At 35.8% G+C, this 12,819-nt stretch overlaps 1 protein-coding gene across 1 annotated transcript in view; it reads left to right on the plus strand.

Annotated features, from left to right (window-relative positions):
- cdhr1a (cadherin-related family member 1a) overlaps positions 1-8,353 on the plus strand; it is a 96,480-nt gene extending 88,127 nt beyond the window's left edge. The window contains 1 exon segment of the mRNA XM_062058052.1: positions 7,261-8,353. Coding sequence (XP_061914036.1) covers positions 7,261-7,824 — 564 coding nt within the window. The 3' untranslated portion in view covers positions 7,825-8,353.
- Positions 8,354-12,819: the final 4,466 nt, after the last annotated feature.

Here is a 12,819-nt window from a genome sequence, read left to right on the forward strand (position 1 = left end):
TAGCTCTCCAATCTGCTAAACAGACTCAATAACTCCACGGTGACATTTTGGGAATTTACGAAACTGAAACAACACAAAAAAGAATGCCATTGTAAGTTAATAATACTGACACAGACACTTGTTCAAAGTGTTAGCATATTAGCTAATGCTAACAACGCTAGATATATTAAATTTCAATAACAACTACAAATATGCAAGAGAACACTCCTACAGGCATCACACATAGGACTGTATAGTTACTAAGAATTAATTGTTTTAGTTACATTTGAAAACTTACAAACATTGCTTGGAGTGATAAATAAAAACTTATTTCGAGCCGAAACGCTATGGACAAATATATTTACGGCACGAAGCAGGAAGTAGTTACGTTGTCAAGGCCGCAGCACCTGCAGTGAGCTAACTGACCTAATGTGAAAAGTACGGTATTTTTCGGAGTATAAGTCGCTCCGGAGTATAAGTCGCACTGGCCGAAAATGCATAATAAAGAAGGAAAAAAACATATATAAGTCGCACTGGAGTATAAGTCGCAGTTTTGGGGGAAATTTATTTGATAAAACCCAACACCAAGAATAGACATTTGAAAGGCAATTTAAAATAAATAAAGAATAGTGAACAACAGGCTGAATAAGTGTACGTTATATGACGCATAAATAACCAACTGAGAACGTGCCTGGTATGTTAACGTAACATATTATGGTAAGAGTCATTCAAATAACTATAACATATAGAACATGCTATACGTTTACCAAACAATCTGTCACTCCTAATCGCTAAATCCCATGAAATCTTATACGTCTAGTCTCTTACGTGAATGAGCTAAATAATATTATTTGATATTTTACGCTAATGTGTTAATAATTTCACACATAAGTCGCTCCTGAGTATAAGTCGCACTCCCGGCCAAACTATGAAAAAAAACTGCGACTTATAGTCCGAAAAATACGGTATTTGTTGAATACAAAACATAATCGTTGGCGAAGAAAAATCTATTAATTAGCCACACCGTTTCATTAGCCATGGAGTTTAAAGCTTTGGATAAAAGTAGCAGTCTATAGTCCAGAAAATGAGGTAATTTCAGTAGGCAACATTGCTTTGAGATACAAGTGTTTTGAGTTAAGAGCTCCATCACAGAACCAGCTAAACCCGTAAATTGAGGTACTACTGTATTGAATTATTTGTATTCCATCCAAGGGTCAAGGTTGTGTCCCAGCCCACTTCTAAAAACCAAATCCCGTCCATTTAGATTGCAAATAAAATCCCCTTCAAATGTATCAGAATGTATCTTTTGGAAATGTACAATGTTAAATATACATCCGGAAGAGGCCATGCAGGCAGAGAGCATATTCTAAGATGTAGGACACCCACATAAGAACGGCCGTTACACTGTGATATCACAGTGCACTGCAAAAAGTCAGTGTTCAAAAACAAAAACAAAAAAATACAAAAATGAGGGGTATTTTATTTGAACTAAGCAAAATTATCTGCAAATAGAACAAGAAAATTTGGCTTGTCAAAACTTTCCAAAACAAGTAAAATTAGCTAACCTCAATGAACCCAAAACTACATTAAAATAAGTATATTCTCACTAATAACAAGTGCACTACGATATGAGTACGTATTTTCTATTGTTTCATTGAAAATAAAACAGCAAAGTCCATTTGGCTGTCATCTGTTTTATTATGAGACACAATTGTGTCAAAATCATGATTCTTTTTTTTTCATGCTTGAAATAACAAATCATTACTTTAAAGAAGTAGTTTTATACTTGTGAGTGTTGATGACACAGCTTTGCAACACTTGATATTCTAGTTTCAAGCATGTTTTACTCAATATAGGTCATACAATCTCAGCAACAAGCTGTAATATCTTACTGAGATCATTTAGGACCAAAACCCTTAAAACAAGTAAAACACTCTAACATAAAATCTGCTTAGTGAGAAGAATGATCTTATCAGACTGAAAATAAGCAAATATCACCCTTATTTGAGATATTTCATCTTACTTAGATTTCAGTTTTTGCAGTGTGTGCCCAACGGTATAAAAAAAGACTACAAAATACAGCGTTCAGAGGCATCCAAATTCTTGAACCTTATAATTTGACACTTTGGCATTGTTTAACACGTATATCCCACATTGTAACATGGAATCAAATGAGCAGTTTATTTTTCACGGAGCATCAGTCATTTCTTTGACAAACTATCATTTAGAGCTCATGAGTGCATACTTCAGGGGTGTCCAAAGTCCATTTGCGGCCCGCAGGTCACTTTTTAACGGCCCCACGGCACGTTCTAAAAGTACGATAAAAACAACAACAACAACATAAAAAGTGGTATAAAAGAGCAACCAGGTGAACAAGAAAATGTTGCAATGTTTACTCTAACAACACAAAGCTGCCATGCAGGCTGTTTCCTTCTTTAAAAAATAATAATGAATCAAAATCAATGTCATTATGAATTATTGACCTATCCAAGACTCCAATTACGTCACATTGAATATTCCACTTTGAGATATTCTTTGGTGAAAATGTTGCATATTTTGTGTTTGCCATATAAAAAACTAAGCGTTTTTTTGTTTTTTTTTAAAGAAGGGCCTAAAACGAACAAACAAAAACCATAAACAACAATACAACTTATAATTGACGGATAGATCTGAAGTTGACCTCGAGATTATTGTGTTAAAAGTAAACAGTAAAAAATATACACTACCGTTCAAAAGTTTGGGGTCACCCAAAGAATTTTGTGGGATAGCCTTCATTTCTAAGAACAAGAATAGACTGTCGAGTTTCAGATGAAAGTTCTCTTTTTCTGGCCATTTTGAGCGTTTAATTGACCCCACAACAATGTGATGCTCCAGAAACTCAATCTGCTCAAAGGAAGGTCAGTTTTGTAGCTTCTGTAACGAGCTAAACTGTTTTCAGATGTGTGAACATGATTGCACAAGGGTTTTCTAATCATCAATTAGCCTTCTGAGCCAATGAGCAAACACATTGTACCATTAGAACACTGGAGTGATAGTTGCTGGAAATGGGCCTCTATACACCCATGTAGATATTGCACCAAAAACCAGACATTTGCAGCTAGAATAGTCATTTACCACATTAGCAATGTGTAGAGTATATTTCTTTAAAGTTAAGACTAGTTTAAAGTGATTTTCCTTCAAAAATAAGGACATTTCAATGTGACCCCAAAATTTTGAACGGTAGTGTATATAATTAATTTTTTAACACTTTAATAAGTAGGACCCTTTTGGATCCCCAATCATTTTAGTGTGATTTGTTTTTACGTGTCATTGTTCCAAAAATAATAATGAATTAAAATCAATGTTGTTATGAGTTATTGACCTTTTTAAGGCTCCGATTGTTATATAATCTGAAATATTCCACTTACAAATTGTATTGGGTGAAAATATTACATATTTTGTGTTTTTTTTCCATTAAAAAACAGGGTTTTCTTTGACAATAAGAGCATATAACTTAAATCTTTAAAACCGTTATATTGACAGATAGACCTAATGTTGATCTAGAGATTTAAACCTTGAATAATAATCAAAATAATAATACTGAATAATGACACATTTTAAATATTTTTTTGACCAAAACCCTTTGGGGTCCCCGGGTTCGAGCCTGAGTGGAGGCCTAAATGTATATTTTTTTACACATATATTGTATTGGTTTTTAAAGTAAAAAATATAAAAATGGCCCCCGCTAGCTTTGATTTTTCAGTGGAAAAAGTTTGGACACCCCTGGCATAGTTAGTCACATTTAAAGCCTTCAATTCAATGTTTGGTCGCAATTCCCCAAATTCACCACCTATAATTAACATCCTCCAGCCGACCAGTTTGTACTCGGCGGTGTCTCACGAGATCTCTTGTCTCACATTGTCATGTTTCCAGGTCAAATCCAGATTTGTCTCGTACTTCCTGGGACTACGGAAGCGCCCGGGGGCCGTGTTTGGGATTTTTATGACCGCCGTGGCCTTCGCCATTTCTCTGACAATCCTCATCTCCACTCTAATTTACTGGAACTCTGTGAAAAAGTCCCGCGTCAAACCTCAGGGCAAGATCAGAAAGATTGTCAGGAGGCCTGTGCTATAAGTCAAGCTTGTAGAGATGCGCGGTTTGCGGACACAACCGCGGAGTCCGCGGATAATCCACGGGTCGGGTGGATGCATGACGAAAAAAATAGATTTTAAATAGATTCGGGCGGGTGGCGGTTGAACCAATTCGGAAATATATATACATAGTTAAATGTTGTTACCCGCATACGAAAAACGAGCAGCACTCTTTGAAACAGGCAATTATTCATCAGGCACTGCTGCAGCTGTCAAGCCAAATTTCTTCCCCCCTACAAAAACCTTCCCCCCATTTACTTCCGGGGCTGCGTCCAATAAAGTCACAAAGTTTTTTTGTTTTTTTTTCCTGTTTCGCGCCTGTACAAAAAAAAACAATTATCGATTTCTTCAGATTTCAGCAGCTGTCAAAGACGAAGTATCCTTCCAGCGACGGGCAGTCAAAGCCGAAGTGCTATCGATCGCTGTCAACAGGGCCGGCCCATGGCATAGGCCGTATAGGCAAATGCTAAGGGCGCCGTCCATCAGGGGGCGCCACGCCAGTGCCACAAATGTTGGAGAAAAAAAAGAAAAAAAAAAAGTTGGTACTATTATTTCTAAATACAAAAAATAATCCGACGTTATATAAAATGCAAAGTAAAGCCTATTTAATAGAAATATTATTTGTTACAACATTCGGCAATTGCTAATCAATAAATAGCTAGTTCTGTTTTAACATCGGGTTAATATTGTGGAGGGGGCTAAATTGTTATGGAAAATAATAATGTAACGTTAGGTAATTACAGTACTCCCACCTTACATTCCTCAGGGACATTTGTATTAGATCTTTTAAGCAGTTGTTTTTTGTTGACATTGTTATTGCCTTCTGGTTAGCTAATGTTTGCCCTGCAGGTAATAGTCACTTTTCCACCCCTTTATATATTAGGTATAGTTGTAAGCCTAGTTGTTAAAGTGCACATCATTAATGTTAATTAAGCAATATCACATGAGAGGGAATGCTGTTTTTTAATTTGAGCACTGCTGTGATTCGGTTAAAGATAATCATAACATGACATTCTCATATATGTTCATTTGCTTTCTTTAAGTAAAAAAAAAAGGTCAAAGACAAAGCTATTCAGTTTCTTGTGAGTATATACACTTCACTGCCGATGTGGGGGGGCGCCACCTAAAATCTTGCCTAGGGCGCCAGATTGGTTAGGGCCAGGCCTGGCTGTCAATGACGTAAGAGGAAACATGACCACGGAAGTAAACACAACAGAAGAAGAAGAAAAAAATAAAAAGATGGCAACGCCGGCAGCAAAGGTGGTACGCGACAAACTAAAAAAGGGAATACTAAAGACCAGGGGAAAAAAAATAACAATAATACTCAACACTTTCTTAATGGAAATGACAATAATATTATAATAATGATAAATAATATTATCACGCATTAATATCTCTTAGCCTCTAATGTGTGGCCAAGAGATATTAATGCGTGGCACGCATTGAATGTCTCTGCTGCATTGGATCAGTCTCCTTTCTTTAACAGGCAAAAGCTTTCTAACCTCACTAATGCCTTGCATCGTCTATATTAGATATATAACAACGGGTGGGTGGCGGGTGGCGGGTGGCGGGCGGTTGTGGTTTTGATAAAATGTTAGTTCAGGTGGATGGCGGGTGGATGACGAATTTTGTGATGCGGTTGCGGATAAAATAATTACCTATCCGCGCATCTCTGCAAGCTTGCCTTGAGATCATCAGTCATTGTCGGATAGTCCCCCTACTGGATTTTCACAAAGCTGCGTCTGTAAAGGAGCACAATATGACTCGATATGTTCCCTTTTTAACAGCGATTTATAAACTCGTTGCAAAAAAAAAATGGCTGAATAATCCCAGCTACGGTTTCCTATGGAGAACCTCTCTGATCTTGTCTTGAAATATTAAACAGTGCGTTTAAAGTGCAGCTATGATAACAACAAAACAATGCAGTATATTTTTTAGACCAGGGGTCACCAACCTTTTTGAAACCAAGAGCTACTTCTTGGGTACTGATTAATGCAAAGGGCTACCAGTTTGATACACACTTAAATAAATTGCCAGAAATAGCCAATTTGCTCAATTTACCTTTAACTCTATGTTATTGTTAATAATTAATTATATTTACACTTAATTGAACAGTTTAAAAGAGGAAAAAACAAGAAAAAAATGACAGTTAAATTTTGAAACATAGTTTATCTTCAATTTCGACTCTTTAAAATTCAAAATTCAACCGAAAAAAAGAAGAGAAAAACTAGCTAATTCGAATCTTTTTGAAAACATTAAAAAAATAATTTATGGAACATCATTAGTAATTTTTCCTGATTAAGATTACTTTTAGAATTTGGATGACATGTTTTAAATAGGTTAACATCCAATCTGCACTTTGTTAGAATATATAAGAAATTGGACCAAGCTATATTTCTAACAAAGACAAATCGTTATTTCTTCTAGATTTTCCAGAACAAAAATGTTAAAAGAAATTCAAAAGACTTTGAAATAAGGTTTAAATTTGATTCTACAGATTTTCTAGATTTGCCAGAATAATTTTTTTGAATTTTAATCATGATAAGTTTGAAGAAATATTTCACAAATATTCTTCGTCGAAAAAACAGAAGCTAAAATGAAGAATTAAATTAAAATGGATTTATTATTCTTTACAATAAATAAAAAAAATTTACTTGAACATTGATTTAAATTGTCAGGAAATAAGAGGAAGGAATTTAAAAGGTAAAAAGGTATATGTGTTTAAAAATCCTAAAATCATTTTTAAGGTTGTATTTTTTCTCTAAAATTGTCTTTCTGAAAGTTATAAGAAGCAAAGTAAAAAAAATAATGAATTTATTTAAACAAGTGAAGACCAAGTCTTTAAAATATTTTCTTGGCTTTTCACATTCTATTTGAGTTTTGTCTCTCTTAGAATTAAAAATGTCGAGCACAGCGAGACCAGCTTGCTAATAAATAAATAAAATTAAAAAAATAGAGGCAGCTCACTGGTAAGTGCTGCTATTTGAGCTATTTTTAGAACAGGCCAGCGGGCTACTCATCTGGTCCTTACGGGCTACCTGGTGCCCGCGGGCACCGCGTTGGTGACCCCTGTTTTAGACCTCGGTATTTTCTTTTCCAGCCAAAAGGGGAACAAATGTGTGACGTCAATTCTCCTTGTGCTCTTTTACAGACCCGACTCGAGGGGGGGCCGTTGGGATCGTTTTTAATGCACAATAGAAACAAGCCCTTGCAAATCGTAGGCATGCTGGCAGGCGTCATTAGTTTAATGGTCATAGTCACGGTCATCATCTCCACCGTCACCTTCGTGCGCAACAAAAAGTCCAACCGGGTGTTGCCCAACCGCCGCGTGAGGAGGAGGCCCCGCAACCAGAACCCCTGGACCTTCAAGAACCCCTTCAGGACACCAGGGAACCCCGAGGAGAAGTTCCAAGCGCAGGGGGAGGAAGAGCCGGAAGACAAGACGGAGAACGTCAACCACAACAACAACGTCACCAACGTCGTCAGGTACTGGCCGCCGCCGCCTCCGCTTCCCTGCGCCCCCTCGCTCCCGCCCCCGCCGCCGCCGCCTTACATCCCGGGGGAGAGGAGGTGGGTGGTGCCCACGGTGTCGGCCACGACGGCGGCACGGCCCAAGAAGAAGTCAGTGGTGTCGGGTCAGGACACGGTCAACAAGGCGCTGGTGTCAGAACTCAAAATGAGACTGGAGCAGAAGAGGTTGCGCAATCATTTATAGTGTGTGTGTGTGTGTGTGTGTGTGTGTGTGTGTGTGTGTGTGTGTGTGTGTGTGTGTGTGTGTGTGTGTGTGTGTGTGTGTGTGTGTGTGTGTGTGTGTGTGTGTGTGTGTGTGTGTGTGTGCTGGCAATGCTTACTTAATGGAGACATCGCTCTGTTTACACCAGAGGCGTCCAAACATTTTCCAGCGAGGGCCACATAGAGGAAAATTGAAGGTTGCGAGGGCCACTTTTATACATTTTTGTATATGAAAAATACTCAAACCAAAACAATATAGGTGAACATATGCTAACATTTGAAAAAAAAAGTTCTACATCTTAGCTTTGTGTTATAGATCAGTGGTCCCCAACCTTTTTGTAACTGCGGACAAAAATGTATCCCACGGACCAAGGGTACGGTATTTTTTTATTTTTTTGTCATAAAAAAATACAATCATGTGTGTATCCCTTGCAGACTGTATTGATATATATTGATATATAATGTAGGAACCAGAAATATTAATAACAGAAAGAAACAACCCTTTTGTGTGAATGAGTGTGAATGAGTGTGAATGAGTGTGAATGGGGGAGGGAGGTTTTTTGGGGTTGATGCACTAATTGTAAGTGTATCTTGTGTTTTTATGTTGATTTAATTTTAAAAAATAATTTAAAAAATTGGTTTTTAATTTTACATTTTTTTTATTTCTTGTGCGGCCCGGTACCAATCGACCACTGTTATAGATAACAAAGCAATAAAATAATTCATGATTATTATAATACAATTTTTATTTGTATTTATTAGGGGTGTGGGAAAAAATCGATTCGAATTAGAATCGCGATTCTCACGTTGTGTGATTCAGAATCGATTCTCATTTTTTAAAAATCGATGTATTTTTATTTTTATTATTTATAAAAAAAATTATTTTTTTTTTTTTTTTTTTTTTTTTTAATTAATCAATCCAATCAATCAATCAATGTTTATTTATATAGCCCTAAATCACAAGTGTCTCAAAGGGCTGTACAAGCCACAACGACATCCTCGGTACAGAGCCCACATAATCCACCAAAACAATACACAGCAATACCATAACAATGCAATCCAATTCCAAAACCAAACCCGACCCAGCAACACTCAGAACTGCAATAAACAGAGCAATTGAGAGAAGACACAAACACGACACGGAGCAAACCAAAAGTAGTGAAACAAAAATAAATATTATCAACAACAGTATCAATATTAGTTACAATTTCAACGTAGCAGTGATTAAAAATCCCTCATTGACATTATCATTAGACATTTAGTTTATGAGATGCGATGCAAGTGTAAGCCACTGTGACACTATTGTTCATTTTTTATAATTTTTTCCTTTATTAATGTTTGTAATGATAATATCAATGAGGGATTTTTAATCACTGCTATGTTGAAATTGTTACTAATATTGATGCTGTTGTAGATAATATTAATTTTTGTCTCACTACTTTTAGATTGTTCCGTGTCATGTTTGTGTGTCCTCAATTGCTCTGTTTATTGCTATTCTGAATGTTGCTGGGTCGGGTTTGGTTTTGAAACTGTATTGCATTATTATGGTGTTGTTGTGTATTGTTTTCATTAAAAAAAAAATTTTTTAAATCGTTTTTGAATCGAGAATCGTGTTGAATTGGAAAAAAAAAATCGATTTTGAATCGAATCGTGACCCCAAGAATCGATTTTGAATCGAATCGTGGGACACCCAAAGATTCACAGCCCTAGTATTTATGTTAACTGCTTTAAAGTAAGCTTGTATTTACTATTATTGCTATTATACCGTCAACTGAAATGCTTTTGAGAGCTTTAGTACACTCAAAAACATGTCATGTCTCACAAGAAATGTGTACACTTTGTCATCATGACAGGACATACGGAAATCCTCAAAGACCTTATACAGTAGGACGCTCAGGTTGTCGGCCATTTTGGTTTTCAGGTCCCATTTTGGGGGGATTTGGTCCCGTTTAATTTTTCATTGTTTTTTTTGTTCTAATTTGGGACCTGTTTAGTTTGTCTATAGAATGTGTCGCGGGCCAAAAAAGAACAAGCTCCGGGCCGCACTTTGGACACCCCTGGTTTACACAGTCACCTTTAGGGGACCTCTGACGGTATGGGGACAAAAAAACAGGTCCTTTTTAAATGATAGTCAGATCCATTCTGAAGATGCCTAAGTGATTTTTAAGCTTTGGCTCATAAAACATGTAGGGTTAGGTTTGGGGTTAGGGTTAGGGTTAGGTTTAGAATTGGGTTTAGGGCAGTGGTTCTTAACCTTGTTGGAGGTACCGAACCCCACCAGTTTCATATGCGCATTCACCGAACCCTTCTTTAGTGAAAAATAAAATGTTTGTTTTTTTTCAAATTCAAGACAAAGTTATATGTTTTTGGTAACACTTTAGTATGGGGAACATATTCTAAGTAACAAAGATTTAATTTAGAGTTATTTGGTTAGGGTTAGGGTTAGAGCAGGGGTCCCCAAACTACGGCCCGCGGGCCATATACGGCCCCCCAGCGTCCAAAATCCGGCCCGCGGGAAGTACCAAGTTTAATTTTTTTTTTTTTTTTTTTTTTTTTTTTTAAATTATTGTTTTTTTGTAAATTTGTCCTTACTAGTCCTTTTTCTACTGTCTCCTAGACACTCAGGCAAATCATATTGTCTAAAAATGCATTTTACCATCGATAACATGACATGCAGCAAGTGTGCTCTTTAAGTCAATTAGTGTGCGAGGAATATATATGTATGAATATATATATATATACATATATATATATATAATCTATATATATGTGTATGTATATATATATATATATATATATATATATATATATATATATATATATATATATATATATATATATACATATATATACATATATATATATATATATATATATATATATATATATATATATATATATATATACATATATATATATATATATATATATATATATATATACATATATATATATATATATATGTATATGTGTCTATATGTGTGTGTATATATATATATATATATATATATACATATATACACATTTACATATACATATACATATATAATATATAACAAATATAATGACAAAGTCCATTCTATTCTATTCTATTCTATACACACACACACACACACACACACATTTACATATATATATATATATATATATATATATATATATATATATATATATATATATATATATATATATATATATATATATATATATATATATATATATATATATATATATATATATATATATATATATATATATATATATATATATATATATATATATATAGCGCGGCCCCCAGCCAAATTGTTTTACCCCAATGCGGCCCCGGAGTCAAAAAGTTTGGGGACCCCTGGGTTAGAGGGTTAGGGCCAGGGTTAGAGGGTTAGGGTTAAAACAAGGCCATGCCGAATAAGGCATTAATAAGTACTTAATAATGACTAGTTAAGAGCCAATATGTTACTAATTTGCATGTTAATAAGCAACTAATTAATGGTGAATATGTTCCCCATACTAAAGTGTTACCATGTTTTTTTACTGGTGCACAAAATGAACCGTGCATGAACATCACCTTGTTCGAACAACAAAACCAACACCGTGCATAAACTCACAACAAATTACACACCTGCAAATCAGTGTGACTTCTGCTGTTGCCGTATCCGTAATACGCCGATAGGGAGAAGTTTTTATTTACACGATGAGTCGGGTGTGTTTTGACCTCCGCCGAACCCCTGAGCCCGACTCACCGAACCCCTAGGGTTCGATCGAACCCAGGTTAAGAACCACTGGTTTAGGGTTAGGGTTAACCCTAACCCTAACACGTACAAATTTGTGTGAATTATGCAAAATTATTTAAATTTGGTCCCCTTGAACCATATTAACTATTTTTCCCCAGAGTCCCCAGTAGGAATGATCAGCACATTACTTCATCAATCCAGAGATTTAAAGATGTGTATGAGCTAACTGGGCAGTGGCCATTTTACCCAAAAAAATTATATGCCTCCACAACCTGTAGAAAGGATGGTCCCCATTCCAAATGATAACCAGTATGTGTGTGTGTGTGTGTTTGTGTGTTCTTGTATTTCTACCCTTCTTGAGACATCAACAAGGAAAAGTACTTTCCATATGAGGACCGGTGAACAAGTGAATGTCTCATTTGCACCCCTAGTGGTGAGATCTATCTATCAAAATGAGGGTGGTCCCGAAAAGGAGGGATTTTTCAAATTTACCGTGTGTCGGTTTTAAAACTGTTCCCCCTCTGGCCAACATATGTAATAACAAGTGTGTGTAAGAAATTGAAATGTGGCCCCTTTGGCCAAAATAAAAAATAAAAAAAAATTATAAAATATGTACACTACCGTTCAAAAGTTTGGGGTCACATTGAAATGTCCTTATTTTTGAAGGAAAAGCACTGTACTTTTCAATGAAGATAACTTTAAACTAGTCGTAACTTTAAAGAAATACACTCTATACATTGCTAATGTGGTAAATGACTATTCTAGCTGCAAATGTCTGGTTTTTGGTGCAATATCTACATAGGTGTATAGAGGCCCATTTCCAGCAACTATCACTCCAGTGTTCTAATGGTACAATGTGTTTGCTCATTGGCTCAGAAGGCTAATTGATGATTAGAAAACCCTTGTGCAATCATGTTCACACATCTGAAAACAGTTTAGCTCGTTACAGAAGCTACAAAACTGACCTTCCTTTGAGCAGATTGAGTTTCTGGAGCATCACATTTGTGGGGTCAATTAAACGCTCAAAAAGGCCAGAAAAAGAGAACTTTCATCTGAAACTCGACAGTCTATTCTTGTTCTTAGAAATGAAGGCTATTCCACAAAATTGTTTGGGTGACCCCAAACTTTTGAACGGTAGTGTGTACAGAGACATACTGTAATAACTTGAAGTAAATAATGAAGATTAAAAACCAATTTCAAACAAAAAAATAACTAAATGCAATCTTTTTCTCACAATGTGTCGA

Source organism: Entelurus aequoreus, linkage group LG09 (assembly GCF_033978785.1).
Source record: "Entelurus aequoreus isolate RoL-2023_Sb linkage group LG09, RoL_Eaeq_v1.1, whole genome shotgun sequence".
Taxonomy (NCBI): Eukaryota; Metazoa; Chordata; class Actinopteri; order Syngnathiformes; family Syngnathidae; genus Entelurus; species Entelurus aequoreus.